The 23318-nt window shown below is 35.4% G+C and overlaps 1 protein-coding gene across 1 annotated transcript in view; it reads left to right on the top strand.

The window, feature by feature from the left end:
• The first annotated feature begins 224 nt into the window (after positions 1–224).
• The window catches only part of GPR149 (G protein-coupled receptor 149), a 50411-nt gene continuing 27317 nt past the window's right edge, over positions 225–23318 (top strand). Inside the window, exons 1-3 of the mRNA XM_090271599.1 lie at positions 225–1241; positions 2222–2414; positions 7104–7561. Coding sequence (XP_090127725.1) covers positions 225–1241; positions 2222–2414; positions 7104–7561 — 1668 coding nt within the window. The remainder of the gene's footprint in view (positions 1242–2221; positions 2415–7103; positions 7562–23318) is intronic.

Below are 23318 nucleotides of genomic sequence, written 5' to 3'. Positions count from 1 at the left end.
TTTGTTTGCTTTTAATCTGTTGAAAAGTTTCTTACTGATGCTTTAAATGGAATTCAATTTCTAATATGGGTTAAGTCAGATCTAAAGGAGAAATGTCTGACCATTCTCTGCTGGACTGATGGGAGAACAGCTACAGGGGAACTTAGGAGAAGAAAATGAGATTTCATTTGCAACTAACAGCCATGCTGTATTTTGAAAGGGAAATTAGAGATTGACAAAGGACAATGTCTGTATTTCTCAGTAACTTATCAACAAATGACTCTAGCCTATGGAAAGAAAATCATAATTCGACAGACCTTTTCAATCCGCCAAGAACTCTGAATATCTATCTTTTTTGCCTGACATGCTTAATGACTCTTGCTGCCCTCGCAGGCAGCATTTACTCACTAGTTTCCCTGCTGAAAATGCAGAACAGAACTGTTGTGTCCATGCTTGTGGCTTCCTGGTCTGGGGATGATCTCATGAGCGTCCTGTCGGTGACCATCTTCATGCTTTTGCAATGGCTAAACGAGGTCCCCGGCTACTTCCAGTCTCTATGCACCACTTCTGCCTTACTATATTTATGCCAGGGCCTCTCAAGCAACTTGAAGGCGACTCTTCTAGTCTCATACAACTTTTACACGATGCGCATAACTGGAGGGAGCCAGGCAGCCTCCAGAAGACCCAGCCAGGTGCTCGGCGTGGCACTGACCGTGTGGGCAGTGAGTCTGCTGCTCTCCGGGCTCCCACTGTGTGGCTGGGGCGCCTTCGTGCGCACGCCTTGGGGCTGCCTGGCAGACTGCTCCAGCTCCTACGTGCTGCTGCTCTTCGCTGTGTACACTTCAGCCTTCGCTCTGCTCGCCGGTCTCTCGGTCCCGCTCATTCACCCGCTGCTGTGTTCAGAGGAGCCACGGAGACTCTATGCCAACTACCAGGAAATTTCCCGCGGAACTTCTACTCCCGGGACCCCTTCAATGGGGAAGAGAGTGCTTTCCCGGTCCCCGGATGAAGCTCTGGGCCCTGATCTGCCTTGCTTTGAGGGCTGCTCCCCGAGCTCGAACACTGTGTTGGGGCCAGGTCCGCCGGCGAGGGCTGAGCAAGGGCGCGGGCCAGGGCGCACTGCCGCCGCTGGGGCTGGAGCCTGCAGGCGTGAGAACCCGGGGACTCTCTATGGCACCAGGAGCTTCACCGTGAGCATAGCGCAAAAGCGCTTCTCTTTGATCCTAGCGATGACGAAAGTCATTCTTTGGCTTCCTATGATGGTAAAAGTACAGTTGCTCACCGTGCGCGGGTGTGTGTGCCAGACAGTATGAGTGCGTTTTGGGACCAGCATCCCTGGTTTGGAGAGTCACCAAGGGACAGTGCAGTTAAGTCCGCTTCCAAACGTGTCTTACTCGGTTTTAGAGACGCACTTGGAGGGAGGGAGTTGAAGGATAGCACTGATCCGCAGAGACTCCTTCGATACCAAGTGCTTCTCCTTTCAAAATTAAAATTGGGGAGGGGCGGGGAGAGCTTTGGGACGTTAGATTCTTCGTTTTCCTAGATCCTTCGTTTTCCTAGATCTGCCGTAACCAAGGTTGTTCTCTTCTCTCACAGCAATAGCTGGGAGTATTCAGAAAGGGGGGGGGGCGGCGGGTAGCTATGAAAGAGGTGTTGTTGTTGTTGTTGTTGTTGTTATTTTCCCCAACCTTCTGTTGCTCTTCCCTTCTGCCTATCCATTCCTGTCTGGTAAGGAAGAAACGCCCATCCCCAGCAGGACGAGAGGAGAGGCTCAATCAGAAGTAAAGAGAGAAGGGTGGGGTGTGTGTGTGTGCAAAACAGGCTTTTGTTCAAGCCTCCATGAGGGATCCCAAGCATGCCTGGATGGAGGTGACGGTCCAGGGATGTCACAAGGAGCCATCTGGAGGAACAGGTTGAAGGTTTCACAGACACGCCTGTTTTCCCAGTAACGTCCTCTGCATTGTGGACTGTGACTCCCTGGTAGACATGAGCTGGCAGCAGGCACAAAACTAGGCGCTCAGGAGTGTAAACCTCCAAAGTCCTGTTCCGTCTGAAGCAACAGAGATCCCAGCAGTCCACTACTAAAGCCAGGGATGCCAGCCCAGAAGCAGAGCTTCTGACTCTTAGGCAGTGAAGGGGCCAGGAGAAGAGGTCTGGGGCAGCATGCTTGGGGGAAAAGCCTGGGGAAGTATAATAAAAAAAGGAGATGCTGGGATATGTCTGAAGCTCTCTGACTTTGCAGATCCACATGGTGGTCCAGCACGTGGTGGGTTTCCAGAGCCTTCCCTTTGAGTCACTCAGCTTTCTACTAACCCTGCTGGCCACCACTGTAACCCCGGTGTTTGTCTTGTCTAAACACTGGACCCACTTGCCCTGTGGCTGCATCATCAACTGTCAGCAGGATGCATATGCCATGGAATCCGATGGGAAAACATGTAAGTCTCAACAGTGCAACAGTGGGGAGCATATTGCATACAGTCAGATACAGAAAAGTGGTCTATTGAGAAAGTTGCCTGAGTAGCGTATGAAAAGTCCAAGGACAAAAGTGAATGGTAAATAGAGGGAAGAAATTATAATATGAAACAATTCTTGGCACAGTGTTGGAAGGAAGTTTAAATGAGACAGGTTTAAAACAACTCTGTGAAGCGCTTATACATTGAAAAATGATTTTAGGTAAGAAAGGAAGAGAAAGAATTTATTCAAAACAGCATGAAGTCAACAAAGGCTCTTAAGTATTATATTCAGTGTAGCTGTTAGCACAGAGTAGAAAATAAACCCATGTTCCAAGTCTGCAGTAAGAAGCCCACACATGAAAAGAGATGGACTCTAAAGAGTTAAAAACTCGTTATATTATAGCCCATTATTATTTTTGGAACAGTAAAGAGAAGCATTTTTATTTTTTTTGCTACTTCTATTCTTCAAGGATTTTGGAGAGTTTTTGGTGTAAGCACTAAATGCCTGAAAACAGTTATAAAACAAAATTTCAGTATATGCCTTTGCTTTTAGAAAATGCAAAAAACAGCCCCCCCCCCAAAGCACCTGAGTTTTTAACACGGACAAAGGTGGCAGAGTTTGTTATGCATATTATGAATGAATCTAGCCATGCTATTTACTTGAAAAAAAAAAAAAAACCAACAACAACTATGTCTTGAAGAGCAAACCGGGCATGGGAGTGAGTTGATTATAAAACTCACTGGAGTGTAACTGTTCCCATACTGAAACAGAAAAAGTTGAGGAATGGCCTGTATATTTTGACTCTGATATTGTTTTGTCATTACGGACAAATATAGGCTGTTGTATCATTTAATTCATCTAAGAATGCATCAATGCATGCTCAGGTACCTGTTCTATTAATTGTTCTTTTCTCAGAATAAGCAAAAATATTATTCTTTTCACAAAGAAGGAAGGGTAAACAAAAACAATTCATATCAGACAATTTTAGGAGGGTTAAAACTAGAGAACATTAAAGTATATTCTGTAATGAATTCTGTGACAGGGTTATTTCATAAATATTTTCTAATAATTGACAAACATTCAAGATCTGGTCATTTTCCATATATTATTAACATTTGAAATTTAGTATATATAAATATTTTTCAAATGACCAGAAGGTATTTTCAGTGTTAAGGATGCTGTAAGTTTCATTGTTAATAAATGCCAAATTTATCAATGCCTTAAATAAAATTGTTGTAGAACTTAAAATAATTATGTACTTATGTACATTAATATCCAGAGCAACAATGATAGAGAATATTAGTGACAAATATCTTTCAGGCCACAAAGAAGAACATGTAGCATATAAAATCATAACAAGTCTGAAAATTCTAAAAGTCTGTTGGATGTTAACCTTTTGCCACTAAATTAGTGAACTGGCCCTATCTTGTAGTATTTAAGACTGTGAAAGAGACAAAAAAGTGTCTAGTGCCAGTGAAAATGAAAACTCTTAGTGAGGTAGTTTAGGGAAGTCATTTTAAGAAGTAAAAAACACCCATATCAGAGTTGAAAATAAAGCAATGTCACAGACCTATCACTGCAAATGGTCTAGGAAGCATTCTATCTTGTACGACCAAGATAGAAAAGCCTAAGGCACACTACCAGGACCAGCAATAACTCTAACACTTCATGTTGGAAATCAAAATCATGCCTTTTAAAATCAAGATAATATTTTCCTCTAAAATTAACATTGCTCTTATTTGTATTTATTTTAAAATTTAGGGAAAACATTGAAGTGGTAGGCATATAGAAAGAGGCATGGTTTCTAAAATAAAATGCTGTGAGAAATATCAGTTTAAAAGACTTATAGTTCAAGTGACTGAATTCATTTTTATCATCCCAGGAACTGCCATAGGGACATTCTTTGAATAACAATGATGCACTCTCTGAGAACCCTCTCATAAATTTTCTTCACATAGGCAGGTGCTTGATCAATTATAATACTTTGATTCTTTAGGAGTGGGCTCTGATTTACTTTTAAGCTTTTTCTCCTTAACAAACTAAAATCTCTCCCTTTAAGTCTTTATCAGTGAAATCCAGAAACAAACAAGCAAGAAAACAATTCTTAACTCACATTTACCAGAGGTTCATTTTGCAGATGTAAATATAATTCCACATCTCAGCTTCACTGAACTGAAACTGAGCCATGCAACTTGACAATGAATGTCAGTAATGGGAAATACTTTGCAGAAATAATAATTCCTGTTTCCAACAATAATCTGCATTATTTCTGTCTCAAAACAAAAGTATTAAAAACGGTTTTAACAGAGATGTCTCAGGTGGCAGATATGTGCATTGGGTATGGCTTTCAGACTAATTTTGTTTGCATGGTATGTTTTCTTTTTAATTAAATAGTTAAAAGATTTCATTTAAAAATCAGAGTTTTAACTTTAATTTTTGACAAAAATATGGTGACATATTTCTCTGAAGAATTATTTTTATAAGATGATACAATTTCATATGTATAGATTATAATTAGCAGGGCATGATTAAAGTAAGACTAGAACTAATCACACTTTATCCAGGAGTTTGCTTTCAGAATGAATACAACATTATATCTCTTTTTCATAAGTGTAATACAGACTTTAACAGATCTTGACTATGTTCTGATAGTCTTTAGGTTTCTTGTAAGTTATTAGTCAAACACTGTTAACTCTGTTATACTGTTATAACGTATTATCTACATTAGTTAACTCAGTCAGAATTTACCTATAACATTAAAGAAAGTCACTAACAAGAAATCGTTTTTATTGGCTACACTTCATAATTAATGTTCTTCCCCTAACTTAAAGACAGCACAACTGAGACATTATGCTTCCATTAACATAATTTCTCTCATGTGTCTGATTAGCAGTGAAGCAACTTCACATAGAATCAATAACTCCAGTTCTGGAATCAATTAACTTTAAATTAAAACCTCCTTACTCGGTAAGTAATCTTAGGTGGATTTCTTCTATCAGCCTCAGCTTTCTCAACTGTAAAATAGGACCAATAAGTTTTTTATTATGTAGGGTTGTGCCTGTGTTACATCATATGACCTACATGCATAGCTTGGCCTTCTGTTTCCCCATGGTATCTAACACAATCCCCTTACTTCTCATAACCTACCTCACACCGCCTCTTGCACCTCATGACATAGAGCCTGGTTCTCCACTGGCACATTGGCACATTCTGAACATTCCTTCAAAAACATTACTCATTTTTCCTTTATATATTTCATAGTTACAATGTCCACATAATAGAATACATAGCTACAGACATCAATTTTAATGTGTTATATGATAAAGTTGGGATTTGAATGACAATTTTTGTTTGCTTAATGTTGCTAAATTGACAATATGTCACTTTACATAATTTTTAAAGAGAAGGGAAACCCCCCTATAATTGAAACATTTTTCTAAGTTCCTTCAGCTTTCACACTGTTAAAGTTAAAAATCCTAAATAAATTTTACTGGACTGTGTTACTAGGAAAAGTAAGTAGAATTATCCAAGTGGAAAAGTTTTTTAAATTAGCCATGTTTTGAAAGATGAAAAATCAAACATTAAATTGTATTTTGTTTACCATCTTGATATAATTCTTAATACCTAAAAATTACATTCTCTCTTGTTATTCTTTAAGACTTTGTACCATATCCACTAACTAGTAGTACTACATTTTGGATACCATCATATTTCACCTTACTTAGACCATAAAATTTTTATGTAATCCTGATAAACTTATGTTGTAATTCATCAGGTTTATAAACATGTTGTAAATTGTTTCAATTCACAGAAATATAAGTCTTTTAAAACAATTAATTCCTGATTTATTTTTGTCAAAAACATACCTGTTGTTCTGCAGTTTAAAAAGTTTTCTTAAAAAAGTAATTTATTTATTTGTTTGTTTATTTATTTATTTATTTTTAGAGAGAGGGGAAAGGAGAAAGTGAGGGAAAGAAACATCACTGTGTGGTTGCCTCTCACTTGTGCCCCCAACAGGGGACCTGACGTTCAACCTAGTTACGTGTCCTGACTGGGAATCAAACCAATGACACTTGGTTCACAGGCCGATGCTCAATCCACTGAGCCACAGCAGCCAGGGTTTAAAAACAGTTTTTAATGTACGCAGTTTAAAACATAAATGTCAGGAATATTATACATCAAAATATTTAAAGCATTTATATCTGTTGAAGGTGTTGTCAGCTGGATAACTCACATAATACTAAGAGCTACTTAATAATTTATTTCTAGCAAATAAAATTTATAAGCTATATTTATCCCCAAATAAAGAAATGTACAGATAATTGGTAGACTGAAAAGCTAAAATAAAACTGAATGTGTATGAAAGTTTTCTTCTTTATGCTTAATGTTTGATACATAAAACTGCTTTAAAGACTGCAGGGTTCTTGGCATTGTATGTATTTCAAGCCACTCATTATGCAAGTGAGAAAAATTAGGCACAGAGTTAAAAAATGACTTGAATTTGTGAGGCATAATTGCTTTGCATAATTGACAAGAAGTTAATGAAGATAGCTTTTAAATTCATAGTAATGAAGTTAAATGCACTTCCCTAATTTTATTTGCTATGTATATTCAACTGTTGTTTATATCTACTGCCCTGACCATAGAATTCTGTTTTTGTTTTTACTTAGCCAAGAGAAAAGGTTTTGAATTTAATATATCATTTGAACGAAGTTATGGAATTTATAAAATATCACATGAAGATTACTATGATGATGATGAAAATTCTACATCCTATCACAATCTCATGAACTATGAGTGCAAAACTACAAAAGACTCTCAGAGAGACACTCGTAATATCTTCAATGCCATAAAAGTGGAAATCAGCACTACGCCCTCTCTGGACAGCTCCATGCTAAAAGGCATCAACAAAAGCACCAATACTGATAGTCCAGAGGCTGAGGAGGATTCCCACAATGAAAAGGGAGCTGACCCACTGCTCTTTGAACAATCAGAAGGTGATATTCACTATGAAGAAACCACCTTTTTGGAAGGGCCAGAAAGAAGACTTTCTCATGAGGAGAGTCAGAAACCAGACCTTTCAGACTGGGAATGGTGTAGGAGTAAATCAGAAAGAACCCCTCGTCAGGTACAGTAAAGATTGTCTTTTGTGTGACATTAAAGTGAGACCAGTTATGACAGACATGAAAAAAAAAAGATCAGTTGCTTATTCATGTCAATCAAGTCTAAGGCTAATTACATTTACCTCAATTAATTTCCACAATACTAAATTTTATTTTAAACTGTCTTTTGATTTTTAAAAATTATTTCTACATTTTCATTCAAAAATCTATATATTTGGGAATTGACAGAGTGAAAAAGGCTCATTGAGAAATGTAGGTCAAGCAATCTATCTAAATTCAGACTAGACCCTCAGTACTTGTTTTGAATTAGTTAACTTGTAGGTTTTAATTTTTTTTATCCCAAAACTAGTCCCCAAGTCCCCAAGAGAAGTTTTTTTTTTTTCTAACATGAAAGCAAATATTTATACAACTAGTGGTGAGGAGGGTAGTCCTGCTGCAACTACAAGAGACATCTTGCCTGTTAATCCTGCCAAACTAGTCTCTCTAGAACTCAGCACTGAAATAAATGTTTATTCCAGAATACATTCAAGTGAGCCTTTGCAAGCCCTGCTGAATGTCCCATCCCTTTAAGGATGAAAAAAAAGGTTTCTATAATTTTTATGAAAGTGAAAGAATTTGTACATTAATCACATTCCATTCTCTCCTAGATTCCGACCTGCCTACAATGATTAGAGAAACTTTTTATTTTATTGAAATTGTAATGTGTTCTTGATATGAGATTGTTCTTTCCTCCAAACTCTCATATCTGGGAATTAAATTTGTCCTTGCTTTCCACGCTATTGATTTGCTAGAAAGAGAAACCTTTTGCTACATGATTTAATAGAACTCTCGAGTACACTTGCACTTAGACTCTGGAATCTAAAGCATAATTCTAGAACTAATGCATTCATTATATAACCATATAATATCAACTAAATTAAATGATTTAGGAATATATGTAAAAATAGTAAAACCATTAGAAAAGAGTTTGGAGATTATTATCACAGAAGTCTGAGTAGTGTTTGCTTTTAGAAAGAGAATAAGCAAAAAAGTATACATGGGGTCCCCTGGGTGTTGATAATAGTTAATTTTTCTCACATTGCTGTAATTATACCTTGTTATACTACTTATTTATCCTTAATGCTCTCTTGAATTGTGTTACATTTCACAATTTTAAAGAAGTTAAAAGTAAATTTTGTCCAGATGATTTTGATGAGCCCCATTGCCCGAGGCTTCTCACCGTGTCCTGCTTTTGCCTCTTGGGCCCATCCAGAAACATTTTGTTACTCTTTCACTTGCTGTTAACTTAGTGGAATATGGTTATCCAATTCTTTATACAGTCTTTCTCATCTCTGCTAACTAAATGCTGTTACTTCCCTCAACCTTACTTATAGCAGCCTGTAGCCTTTTACTTATGTAAAACCCAGAATCAAATAGAATATTCAAGTTGTCTTTCCTCCTTCACTCTATAAGCTATACTTCTCTTAATGCATCTTAAGATCACATTCACCTACTCAGCAGCCATATTGCACTGCTAGTGTATTTAACATCAGTTTTCACCCTTAAGCCCTTTTGTTCATGCTGCTGCTTAGCCATTTTATACATTCGTAGCCTATTCTTTGGGCCCAGTTATATCTCTGTTCAATTTCTCTTGTTCCAGTTAGCCCACTTTTCTATTACTTTCAATGACCTTTTTTGTTTTCTTTTATTTTTTGGTTTTTCAATTACAGTTGTCCCATTTTTTCCCCATTGCTCCCCCCAACCCAGCCCACTCCTTCTCCCACACTCATATCCCTCCCCGTTGTCCATGTCCATGAGTCATTTATACACGTTCCTTGACTAGACCCTTCCCTTACTTATCCCCCTTCTCAATAACCTTTTTTAATGCTACTGAAAATGGTTTGCTGATTCTAAGATCTGACTTGTATACTGTCTTCCCAAATTTATATAACTCATGGTTTAATAAGTCACCCTTCATATATAACGGTTGATTTTAAGTATAGAGCAAGGCAGGGCCAAAGACAGAGGCCTGTGGCACCCTTTTAGAAACAAGTCCCCTTGTTCACTTTGGTTTACTTAAAAACACCTTTAATATTTTGGTTCCAATAGTTATTAATCTTGTTAGTTGCCCTTGAAATCAATATATTTTCCTCCCTCTTGTTTATGTGAATATTATTAAAATATTATGAGATTCTTTAATGAGATACTAATATAAAATTTACTAATGCATTCCTTTTATTTGCTGTTAATTAGTTTATTTAGCCAACATATCTTATTTATAAAAACAATATGGATTTAAAAATATAAGCTCCCTGCCTTCACAGCCAAGTGCAGGAAGTAGACTTTCAAGGATACCTCTTAAAAGCTGTACTTTCCCTGAGGGCTGCAGATGGACAAACACAGACAATGTGCTTTTAAGCCACATATGATAAAGTGATGAGGCCAGCAGACATGAGGAAGAAAGTAATTGGTCTAATTAGACATGGTCTTAGTGAACTCACACTGTGTCATCATCTTATAACTTCTTTTTCTTGGTTCTCAAACTTATTCAGTTAATCTTAGAAACTTTCCAGGAATAGATGAAAATATCATTTGCCTACTTTATTGATATTACTTCTTTCCATTTGAAAAATGAGAAATGTTTGTACATTTTTAATGTTCAATTTTCCATTAGCTTAAAGGTCATCAACCATGTGTATATGGCAACTTGTGATAGTAACTTGAGTGCAATTCTTTTGAGAGAGAAATCTTGAAATCTCTTGCAGTAGCAAGGTTCTCTCTTATTGCTTTTTGTTCTAAATAGTTACTTTATCCTCACAAGTGTTTTCTTTATTTTTATTAAATTTATTGGGGTAACATTGGTTAATAAGGTTGGTTATACAGGTTTCAAGTGTACAATTCTATGATGCATCATCTATGTATTGCACTGTGTGCCCATCACCCAAAGTCAAATCTTCTATTAACATATATTTGACCCCCTTTGCTCTTTACTACTTTCCCCAGTCCCTTTGCCTCTGGTAATCATCATACTATGAGTTTTTGTTTGTTTTTCTCGTCTGTTCATTTGTTGCTTTCAGTTTTATATCCCACATATGAGTGAAATCATATAGTCCTTGAATTTTTCCATTTGACTCATTTTGTTTAGTATGATAATCTTAAGATACACCCATGTTGTCACAAATGACTGTATTTCATCTTTTCTTATGACTGAGTAGTACTCCACTGCATAGGTGTACCACATTTTCTTTATCCAATCATATATTGAAGGACATTTTGTTTGTTTCCATGTGTTGGCCACTGTGAATAATGCTGCAATGAACATAGGGTTACATATATCTTTGCACATAAATGTTTTCAAATTTTGGGGGAAGATACCCAGAAGAAGGTTTTATAAGTAATATGGTAACTCCATCTTAATTTTTTGAAGAATCTCTATACTCTTTTTATAGCTACTGTACCAGTTTACATTACCACCATCAGTGAATGAAGGTTCCTTTTTCTCCACAGCTTCTCCAACACTTATTACCTATCCTATTGATAATAGCCATTCTTACAGGTGTAAAGTAGTATCTCATTGTAGTTTTGATTTGAATTTCCCTAATAGCTAATAAAGTTGAACACCTTTTCATATATCTGTTGGCTATGTCTTTTGGGGAGAAGTGTGTGTTCAGGTCCACTGCCTAATTTTTAATTGGATTTTCTGTTTGGTGTTGAGCTACATAAGATTTTTATATATTCTAAAATTCTTGTACAAAGGACCCATAAGGAAATTAGAACTGAGGATATTTGCTTTTCTGCATTATCCCTTGACTTAATGGCATTAACTGTAAGCAATGGATCTATCTTTTTCTTTGATCTTCTGACATGAACATGTTTCTAAAGGCCCTCTTTTATGCCCTTACTATTTTCATAAGCCACAGTCATTTTCTTAATTTATCCTTCCTAATACCAGTGATTCCATTTTTGGCAATGAGTCATTTGTTCTATAGATCCCCCTTAAACCTGACCTGACCTATACTGAATTATAGGATACAATATTTTTTCTTCCTTAACTTCATCACTTACAATTATATAGCCAGAATTATAGTCTCAACATTCATATCTGTTTATTTTTCAAATTTGTCCTCTGAAAGTTTAAAAGTATACAGTTTACTCTATCCAAGCTTTCCTTTCCAGATAGCATGGATTCTCGGAATAGTTATTTTTCTCCTTGTGTGTCTAACTTTTCCCATTTTGCCAATCACTTCCCCCTATTGTTCAGAACTAGATTCTAAGAAACTGTTCCCTATTGTCTCCTATACTCTCTATGAGATGAAAGTGTTAACAAACCAAGGCAAAAATATGTTAAACAATATATCTAATAGTTAAATATACCTTCAAGCAGAATCACTGAGAAATACTGCTTTGCCTCTAGGCAAACATAGATTCTGCCTTCATGACTATATCTTTATTCAAGAGTCATCTTTTCTATATCTTAAGCCATGATTTAGAAATCAGAATCCAGTCCACTGGCACCACCTACAAAACCAGAAAAGTTAGAAACAACTGGTAAATCAATATCACTTACTAACAAATCACCAATTTATAATAGTCACCAATTTTAAAAACTTATAAAAATAAAAGGGGAAAACATTTAAGGATTTTAGAAAATGACATTGTTTTGTATTTCAACCTTTGAAGATAATTCTTGAACCAGCCCTTTCCTCCCACAAATCATACAGGTATAAGTGGTAAAACCAGGACTCAAACACATTTATCATCTTGCGAGACAGCAAAAATTCTGCAGTATTTTAGTGTCAAAATCCAGTATTTTACCAACATCCATACCTTTGGGAGCAAACATAACTCTGAACAAAATGATATTTAAAACCATTTGTTTTAATCATAGATTATAATATATTTTCATTCTAGTGTCTAATGGCATGTTGCAATTGGAGCTTGAGCTTTGGAAATAGGGAGGCCAGAGTTCAGTCTTGCCTCTACTTTTTTGTACCTTCGTATCCTCATTGATAATAGAAGAAAATTATAAAACTGATATTGTGAAGATTAGATTAGATAATATATATCAAATACTTATTTCAGTGTATAATGTGTAATAAACATACCATACTTGAGACTCTTATTCATTCATTCATTATTTATTTATTATTTTAATGTATACTAAGTACCAGGCACTATACTTGGTGCTGGTGGTAGATAGAGCAGTTTACTAAACAGACATTCTGTTATCATTGATTAATTCATAATATAGAAGAAAAATATATATATAATGAGTATTTAATAAGTAGTGCATATTACAATGCATGCATCTAACTGGAAACCTAGTAAAGGTTTTACAGAGTACCAGGTATTTAAATTGATACCTGAAGAACAAACAGAATTTAACCATGCAAAATAGAAAGAGAATACTTCTAGTAAAAAATCTGTCATGCTTCAAAGTCTACCTTCTCTGTATAATTCATTCATCTCTACAAATTTATAATAAAAAAGGAGGATAAATAGACAATGTCGATTCATTTCTCCAAGTCTACTCAATATCTTTAAGTTTCTCTCAAAGATATTTAAAATTACTTATAAAGTACTTACCAACTGAATTTAATAATTTCACAATCTTAGGAGGGTTGTTTTAGAGCTTCTGATTCATTGTAGTAAAAATGAGGCAAGAATCACTCAGAAATAATGTCACTTAATTCAACAGAATATAGTACTGGGTTCCTAGCAGAGGTTTCAAGGTTTTTAAGTAGAAGGAGCATTGGGATGACAATCTTATAAAAGGGACATCTAGAAGACTTATCTTAAAGTGGTGTGTAACTCACTGTTTTCCATTATAGAGCAGATTTCAGTGGCTTTGGGGGCACCAATGAAGAGTACTGAGAGGACATGAAGACCCTCCCCTACATTTCCCATGGGGCACAACCACTATATATCACATAAAATATCATCTAAGTCAAGTAATGCAACCTCTCTGGTCCTTATTAAGTTCATAGGACTGATACAAGGATTCAATGTTGTAATATAAGTGATTTCAAATACATAAAACCATTTATACATGTACATGATATTAAAATATAGAAACATAAGCAGAGAAAACTTTAGATATGTATATCACATAATAGGGACTCTAGCATACTGTTGAATTAATGAGCAAATGTCAGTGAAAGCAACTGTGTATTTTAACCTGCAGTCTAGAGGTGACTTAGATATTTGTAATAGTTATTTTTCTGCTCTCTGATAAAAAGAACTCAAGTATCAAATGGTAAGGATTTCTTAACAGGTATCTTTCCACAAAGATACCTCTGGCCATGCCTTCAAATACTTCCAACAGTCTTACCTGGGGAAATAGACCATCTATCTCTGAGTCAGAGGACAGCTGCCAACAATTCTGGAAACACTTTACAAGGATTTTTACTCCCATGTAGAGTTAAGTTCCATAAGGGATTTGGGTTAAAAATAAAGTTTAGAGTAATTAGAAAGGAGGAGTCCAAGACTAGTCTAGGGAAAAGGTGATATTTATTACACTAAATGATGATTGACAATTTTAAACAATTGTGGTAAAAGATAAATTATAATTTTTTACTTGTCTTTAAAATATTAACTTTATAGTAGGATTTATTTACTGGTTGCTTAAGCTCAATATTAACATGAGAACTATAGTTTTGTACAAAGGTGAAATAAAAATCATTGTTGCCTGACTTTTGACAAGATATTAACATAATGGATACAAGCTTTGGTGTATAATATGTTTAATAAACCAGATATTTGGAGGAGTACCTTATAAAGGAAAATATTTTAAACCTACTAATGGTTATCAACCCTTCTGAATTTAAAACTTATGTGATGTGCTTGTAAGAAATGCCAATACCCGGGCCCCACTTCAGACCAACCAAATGAGGATTTGAGTTGGTTGTCTGAATTATTCAATATTTTTTAAACCAATGATTACAATGAGAAAACTTGGTTGAGCACTACTAATCTATAATTTATAAACCAGAATTATAAAGTAATAAGAAAAATTGCCCCAATTGTAATTAACTCCCTTCCTCTACTTTCTGTTTTTACTGGAATCACATCCAACTCTATGAAAGAAATGAGACATCATTTTATACTTTAATCTGAATAAATAGTGAAAACTAAGCAGTGGTGACTTGATCCATTCTCCTGCCTGCCAACTCAATCAAGGGGCAGTAATTGTGAGCATCACTCAACAAATGGTATTGTTTCCTCTGAGTCAGTTCCTACATTGATGAGTAATGGCCTCTTTTAATTATTTAAGACCCAAGAGCATATACAGAAATAGTTGGGCTTTTGAACTTTTCATTTCAGCCAAATTTCAATTTTAATAATTATAATCTGCTTACTTCATCCCCATGATGTTTCAATGTGGTCTTTTCTTTTTTAAAAAATTACACTCAAAGCTTCCTGTTCTCAGCTGTGTAGTTTTAGAAACCATAATGGTTTCAATTCAGATACAAATAGAAATAACCATTCTAAATTATCTTTTTTTTTTTTTAGTTTAGGATAAAAGGCCATAAAAATAAGCAAGAAAAATACCAGCGATTGATGAAATAAACACAACTTTACTAGCTCCATAAAGCAACTTACTTCTCCAATGAGTCTTTACTTCAAAGAATGAAAAGTCTTTCCTTTTAAAGCCTTTTAAAACATCTGAACCAGAAAGGAGAATGTGCTTTAATCATTACTGTAATTGTTATTTGTATAGCAGTTAACCATGTATAAAGAACTTTCACATATATTGCTTAATCTAAACTTCCCTCTTGACAGTCATGGAAGATGTTTTCACTTGCTTTGAGAAATAAGTGAAATGAAATGAGGTTAATATTCCACTGATGGGCATATATACCTAGGATTTTATGTAGATATACATAACTATATAAGTTTATTATAAATTTTACTGATATAAAAGATATGTAGCACACTACTTACAAATAATGTTAAAATAGAGATTACTTTTTATTGGAAATTCCATATAGCCACTTGATTCTCACAGAATGCTTTCATTGTTTTTTGTCAAAATCTTAAATTCATAGCAACTGGCAAATAGATATAGTTCCAATATGAGTGCTGGTTAATATTTTCACACTCCAATGAGTAAGATGAAAGTGAAGCAACCAAGACATATGCTGTCTTCTGTTTGTCAATGATATAAGTGAATCTTTTTTATTGAATTAATTATAGTTTTCACTTTTCTGTGCTCTTCCATAATGTAATGGCTATAGATGAGACCACTCCTAATTCTAATATGTATTATTATTTTTCCATACTTTTATAAGTCTAGGCAAATTAATAAAACAAAACTATCAAGCACTAATTTATAGCATTTGCCGATTTCCATAGTATAAACACTCCCACCAATAGCATGTATAATAACAAAATGTAATTAAACAGGAAGTGGTGAGTTTTGAGTATTCACTATCTTTGTATTTAATATAATTTAGTTTACTGTAAGTTTATATAACTTATTTCTTAATTGGCTCTCAAGATTAATGCAAATTTTGCCAGTCAGTGCAAGCCAGCTCCAGCTCATCACTGACATATTCCACTCATTCTTCAAGAGGAATCAACATAAAAACATGCAATAACACCCAATGTCTGATCCCATGAGCCTTAGTCCCTCCTTCCCTTTCTGTTTCTCTTGGCATGAGCATTTCTGCCTCCATCATTCTTAGAATCTGATTCTTTCTCCATTTTTCCATTTATGATTCTGTCCTTTTCCAAGTACCTTATCCCAGAACTGGTTTAGGAATTGGGTATTCCTAGCTGATTCTCAACTTTTCCAAAATAATAGGGATTGGATTTGCTTCCATTTCAAATGCAACTTCTAATTCATGAGTATTTACTTCTCTCCCCACCCGATCGCCGCTCCCAGTGGACATAAAGAGCAGTGGGGAAAATTTGTATGTCCAAGTTACATGGTTTATAAGCTTTAAATTCAAGACCATATCTTCTAAGTCAATGTTTAGTGATATTTTAAACTATATTTTTTAAAATAAGAAGGAACTGACAGGAGCTATCATTCTCATTCTTTTCCTTTTTTATTGAACTTATTGGGGTGACACTGATTAATAAAATTATATATATTTCAAGTATACAATTCTAGAATACATCATATGTATCTTTCACCTGTCTTCCTCTCTGTCCCAGGCTGGGGAAATGGTTGAAGAAGACTTAAAGACTAAGAAAGACAGAAAGAAGAGAAAAAGGATCTCTTGCCCCTACAAAGCCTTTACATGCATAATAAAAATCTGGTCTTAATATTTACATTCTTAAAAAATACTTTATTAATATCAAGCTTTATTTGAAATTGTTTTTAAAATCATGATATTGTTTATTATCAGATATAATTTCAAATTTTAAACCTCTAGATATATCACCCTGTCAAATTATATAATGTTTAATTTAGATGGGTACTTCCCAAAGTGATTTAGGCAGCCTTTGAAGCAAAGAAGAGTAGTAAAGTCAACTTATTACAGACAAAAACATTTTAAAACCTCCCATTGTAGTAAGTCAAAATTCACAAAATAAAAGAACATTATTAATATGTATCCAGGGTGAGGGAAAAATAGGTTTACAGTTATGAGTATGTGAAACACGGAGTTTATTCTTGTTTTATTACTTATTAATGATTGTATTATTTTCCATATGAAAAACTGTAAACCTACTTTTGCCCCACTGTGTATTTGTTTGAACAGACATATTCATAATTAAGAATATTATTTATTTAGCTGTATCTTAAAATATAAATTCATTAATAATAGAAATCAGTGACATGTAATGTGTACTATTCCCTGAAAATTAATTAGCTGCTTGACTTTATTTCTTAGTGCTAAGTTATCTGTCTTATAAAATGACAATAGTTACCTTATTCCCATACTGATAGAGCTTGATCTGAATAAAAATTTTAAACATAATTTATAAGTTGCAGCTCATCTGGGTAACAGAAAGTAAAAACCTGCTTGGAATGAAATGTTCCAGTGAAAATCTTACTGAATTCCAACCACTTTATTACTCTTTAGACTCAGGTTCAAAACTAGATACACATTAATTAGAACATTTATAATTCTTGGTAGCTGCTGCCCATACCTGAATCCAAGGAATCATGAAAAGCGTAACGAGTAAGAAACATACAACTTTCAAATAGTAAATAAATGTAATGAAACCACTGGCTGTGCTTACCTATTAAGAAATTACTTCTATGTGATTTCCTGCTTTCCTGCATCTGGTTCTATGGTTGTATACATCCAGATTTGGACAACATTACCCTTACTTGACAGGGTATATAATTTTTTAGGTAAATAAATTTCAGTTTTGTTCTAGAAATATACTAAACAATCTAATTATAAAGGTATTTTCCCAAATCTACCTCCTTACCTTCTGTTCACATCCTATGAATAAATCAGTTCTTAAAAGTATTATTTACTTGCTTTTTTTAGGTATCTCAATCTTTAGTTCTGTTTTAGCTTCCTAGCAGGTTATTATCCCTTCATTCACTTTTCCTTCTAAACTATACAGATTTATAAACCTTCACCACAGTTTTTCACATATATGAATTATAGAGTTGATGACCTAAGAATATATTTCAGACTTGAAATCTGTAAAAAAGCAATTACTCTTTTTACAAAGCAAGAAGGGAGCATTCAGCTTGGATAACTAATAGACAGAAACTATCCATCGAAGAGTTGGAATGCTAGTTAGAAGACAACTATCATAAGACCTCTGGCAGCTGATTGGTTAATGCTAGCCAATGAACATCTGCATAGCTATAACATTTAGATTTGGGTTTAAGCCTTCCAATTGTATTCTAGAGTAAGTCATACTTGTTAATTTAATTGTTAATTAATCTAAATTGTCCATTTCATCTCTTTTTCTGGGACCAGGTCTTTATGCTCTAAAGATGCATCATTGTCCAATAATACAGCCATTAGCCACATGTGGCTAAATCTAAATTTAAATTAATTAAAATTAAATAACATCTAGAAATCATTCCCTCAGTATCACTAGCCACATTTCAAGTGCGCAACACTACATGTGTTGGAAGTGAAGTCAGAGAACATTCCTATCACTGAAAGAGGTTCTGTTGGATAGAGCTATTCTATAGCTTCTGGGCTTTAAAGCCTATGTAAGTAACTGAGGGCCATTTTTTCTGAGGGGCATTTTTTCCTTCTCATTTATAAATGCCATAATCAGGTTATTATAAAAAAGAATCAGAGAGATTCACAACTCAAGTTTTATCCTGTCCACTCCCAAATCAAGTTTAATGCAGACCCAAACCCAGGAAGCTTCAGTCTGCACTGAAAGATCTACAAAGCATTTTCTTTTATATATAGTGTGGGGCAAAAATAGGTTCACAGTTGTTCATATGGAAAATAATACAATAATTAGCAAATGGCAATATAAGAATAAACACTGTGTTTTATGTACTCACAACTATAAACCTAGTTTTACCCCACCCTGTATAAATGGTCCCGCAGACCCATTGTTTTCTTTGTTTATTTCTAATTAGGAAGACTAATAAGAGATAAGGTCATTTCCAAAGATGACTTGGACCCATTTCCCCAGGTGACTTGGGTGAGTTTGAATGCATTCTTTCCCTAGCATAAGTAATTATTCCTTCCTTTATACCTTTATAAATGCATATCTCTCTATTTCCTGTCTTCAGTCCTAAATTTTTGTAATTGTAAATCTGCCATTGCCACTGAATTATGATTGAATCATTTTAATCTTTGTGTTTCCCAGAGTCTTGTGTGGTGGCTGGTGTGAACTTAATATGCCATACTGATAAATGAGTAAATGATATTGGCATCAACCACTCTCTCAGATTTTCCTACAAGTGGTTATATTTTCTTAGAACTCTGAGGAAATCCTTTGTTCTTTCTCCTCTCCCATATTAACTCCCACTCGCTAGGTAGTGCCCTCATATGGACAGAGTGACTCCTTATATTTGTGAGGTGTTGAGCTTAACCTTGATCCTGGTTTTCCTAACAGTGGCCAATTCATCAGGGAGAGTTGTGTCCTTCCTCCATCTGTGCCATGAATGATACAGTTCTGCGCTAGTGTAGTCAAACTCCAGGTCACAGAGATGGATTGGAGTCAAGATCAGGGCAATATAGGCAGAGAGAAGAGAGTTCGGGAATGGTAAGCAATAGATTGTGATCTGCCTGCCCCTGTTCCTGCTTGTCAGCTCCATGGGCCTTGATGGAGAGGGGACAAGGCTATAGTTCCTGAACGCTGCTTCCAAGGTACAAAAAGTTATTCCTAAGTTCCTTTTCAGGTAAAAGCTTAATTTGAGGCCTGAGTATTTACAAAATCAGAAAATTCAGAAATAAGGGTTTGTGATGCAATAGAAAACTGGGGAGAAAGAGAGAGAGAGTGACAGAGAAAGAGACAAAGAACAGTTGTTTGTTATTTTGAAGTTCTCCTGACACACTCAGGAAAAACAAAAGGAAAACTGAATTCCAAACTGATATTTTTCCCCACAAATTACAGCTTATAAGAGTGCATATATTTTGGAATGTTGCTATTTACCTAGAAATTTACAGTTAATTTTCCACAACTAATTTTATACATGAGAAAAACTAAATGTAAATGTACTTTAAATATAAGGTAGCATAGAAACATTGGGATTTTTGAAATAAGTCATTAACTGAAAAATAATTTTCCAAAACAACCTGAAAAAAAAACTGGCATTTAAAAAAGTGTATTAGAAACTATGTATAGTTCACACATAAGTATGCTTTCCTTCGTCCAACTCAAAATAGGCAAGAAATTACTATTTCTTTATTTTAAATACCTCCGCACCCTAAGGCAAATTACAAAAATCAGTGACCCACCACAAAAGCCATGCTCAGGCGTGTTTTTCTCACTGCATTTTTCTGGTTAAAGCATAGGGGTTCACAGGGTGTGTTCTGTTTAATAATAGAGAACTGCACTAGTAGAGTGAAAATATTTCCAGGTTTTTTTCTTCTCAGGATAGATTTTTCAGCACTTGGGAGGATGCCAGGGCTTGTCTGATATGGTGACAATAATGTATGCTCTCATAAAAAACCCTGGTTCTTTATATGTAAGTTCATTTGTTTTCCACCATTCCCACTATGGAAGAGAAGGTATAGCTTTTTGAAGTCAGATAAAACATCCAGAGATAGTAGATGGTTAAACCAGGGAAATAATTTAGGCTCACTGATGCCTACTCTACCAAAATTGAAGGACACATAAGCTCTGACCTTTGCTTGGGTCTAGTCATGTTTGAGTTTATGTTAGGTCACTGTGTCTTGACCTTGAGCAGTGTGGGGAGAGGGTAGGGGTACTTCTGACTGGGCCTGTATTATTTACTCCAGCATTCACTGAGCTCAGGGCTTAGGTACTAATATTCAAAGGCAAAGAGAGAGCCCTTGCTCTCAGGTAACACAAGGATTAGGAAGAGTGAGAGGGCACAGATAATGACACAGTCTCCAGATAATTGACTGCTGCGGTTTGTGCAAAAGTGCTATTGGCATGGATCATTCTGCCAAGGGGAAAACTGAAATCATCACAGCTTCTACAGTAGCTCACCCTGCGAAGGGGTGAGGGGAGGAGAGCACATTCCAGCTTAAAGAGACATCGAGAGTCCAGGAACTTTGCATATTTCATTGGGGTATTAAATTGCAGTGATAGGTATTATATATATATATATATATATATATATATATATATATATATATATATATATTTTAGTTACACTTTTCAAAATGTAACATGTAGTAAGCATAATCCTGACATTCTCTTGAATATTTCATTTAAAGGGAAAATGATAAAAGTACACTTCAGTCCTTCTTCCAAAAGAAAAAAGTGAATTTATCCTAGATGAACAGGAGGAAAATATATAAATTATTATAATACTTTAAAAATACTTACTCTCACTCTGACTGGTGTGGCATCATCTCACAAAGTGAAAGTTGCCGGTTTGATTCCCAGTCAGAGCACATGCCTAGGCTGCAGGTTCGGTCCCTGTTCAGGGCTCATGTGAGAGGCAACTGATAAATGTTTCTCTCTCACACTGATGTTTCTCTCCCTCTCTTTTTCTCTCCCTTCCCCTCTCTCTAAAAAATTAATTATAAAATAAAATATTGATTTTCCTATTCAGACACCTCTAACTCAATTATAAAATTGCCTTTGCAAGAACAATTACAAATTAATACTTTAAGTGACAAATTAAACATAGCACTGGTTATGTTTCTTCTTATTGTCCTAATCCTGTGTTTTCTTCAGCAATATCTTTCACAGGAATTTCTTGCCCATTAAGAAGGCATAGTTTCTCTAAGGCAAGCCCTGGGTTGACCTGAAGAGTGATAGGTGGTCTTTCCTGAGGACATGATGAATGGTGCCGTAAGGACCCGATGTGTGCTACAAAGCACCTTCCTGTGCAATCAGGGAGTGCATACAGGCTCAGCTGTGGAATCTGGTCTCCTTTAAAACATCAGAACAAACAGCCTTCTTCCTATGACCAGCAGTCCCATCCTGAAACAGCACCACCCTCCCCTCTCCACTGAGTATTTCCTTGAGGTCAGGTCTGAACATTTTTGGCAGGAACTTGTTAGGCTAAGTCTATATGGTCGCAAACAAAGGTAGACAGGTATTCTTGGGTCTTCAGAAACAATGTCTAAGTTGTATAAGTTGTAATTATGGGTCTCTGGCATCAGAGCCAGGTTCTTCAAAGCTGTCACTTTCTACTTATCTATGACTTTTGTTTGACCTCTTTTTGACCCTCAATTTCCTCAGCTGAAAAGGCAATAAAAATACTCACCGCACAGAGTATTGAGGTGAAACAAACTAAAAGTATGAAGCATCGTTCGAATATTATTCATTATTTATTCATTATATATGTATTTATTCATGTATTCATGTATTCATTCAACTAACATTGTTACGAGACATTAGTCATTCCCCTTATCTGTACTAAAAAGTTACAGAAATTTGTCAAAGTTATTGCATGGAGAACTTTAGATTTATGCCTGTCCCTCAACCAGTTCCTAAGGGCATAGTCCATGGGAAAGCTTGATGGTGAACAAACAAAGGAAGGCGCTTCCCTAAAATCACACAGCTCGTCCGTCCGTCAGCTGTGTGGTCAAGATTCTACCCAGAGTGTTGAACTCCAGGCTTCCTTTTAGCTCTCTTCTTGCCCTACTCACTGGCCCCAGTCGCTGAGAGGATGAGGCAGTCATTGAGAGAGGGAGATGATTGGTTTGCAGAAATTTTGCAGAGGACAAATAGCTTATTTATTGAAATTTTATGAGTTAGTATCCAAGGATGTCAAACTTATAGTAAGAATTCCTCTTCTGAGTTTTATGTTTCTTAGTACTCACCACTAGTACATAAAACATCAGTGCCTACTCTGGATTTTCCATCTCCCAAGGGTCCCCAAGGACTGGAATAACCTCCAATGTCATCAACATTTTCCTGCCCTACAGCAAGAATACTTCAAGTTTCTTTTCAGTAAATAACTTCTCTACCCAACAATATCTAAACACCAAATCCCCAGACACAGACTGATCGATATACAACCCATAAGCCCAGATATGCACTGTATACATGAATTCTTTAAAAAACATACTTATATCCTTTAAGATATACTATTTTTCAAAACACAGGCATGCACACAACCATACTAATAAAACAAATAATATGCATTTGAGGTTGTAGTTTGTATACATGTCTATTTGGGGCAAGTCTATAAGAGAAGTTAGTAAAAGAGAAGGTGAAGAAGAGTCAGAAATGATTTACATATCACCC

The sequence above is a fragment of the Furipterus horrens genome, unplaced genomic scaffold, assembly GCF_987537825.1.
Source record: "Furipterus horrens unplaced genomic scaffold, mFurHor1.1.pri manual_scaffold_1, whole genome shotgun sequence".
Classification (NCBI taxonomy): domain Eukaryota; kingdom Metazoa; phylum Chordata; class Mammalia; order Chiroptera; family Furipteridae; genus Furipterus; species Furipterus horrens.
The sequence above is the reverse complement of the archived record's forward strand: the minus strand, read 5'-3'. Positions and strand labels throughout refer to the sequence as shown.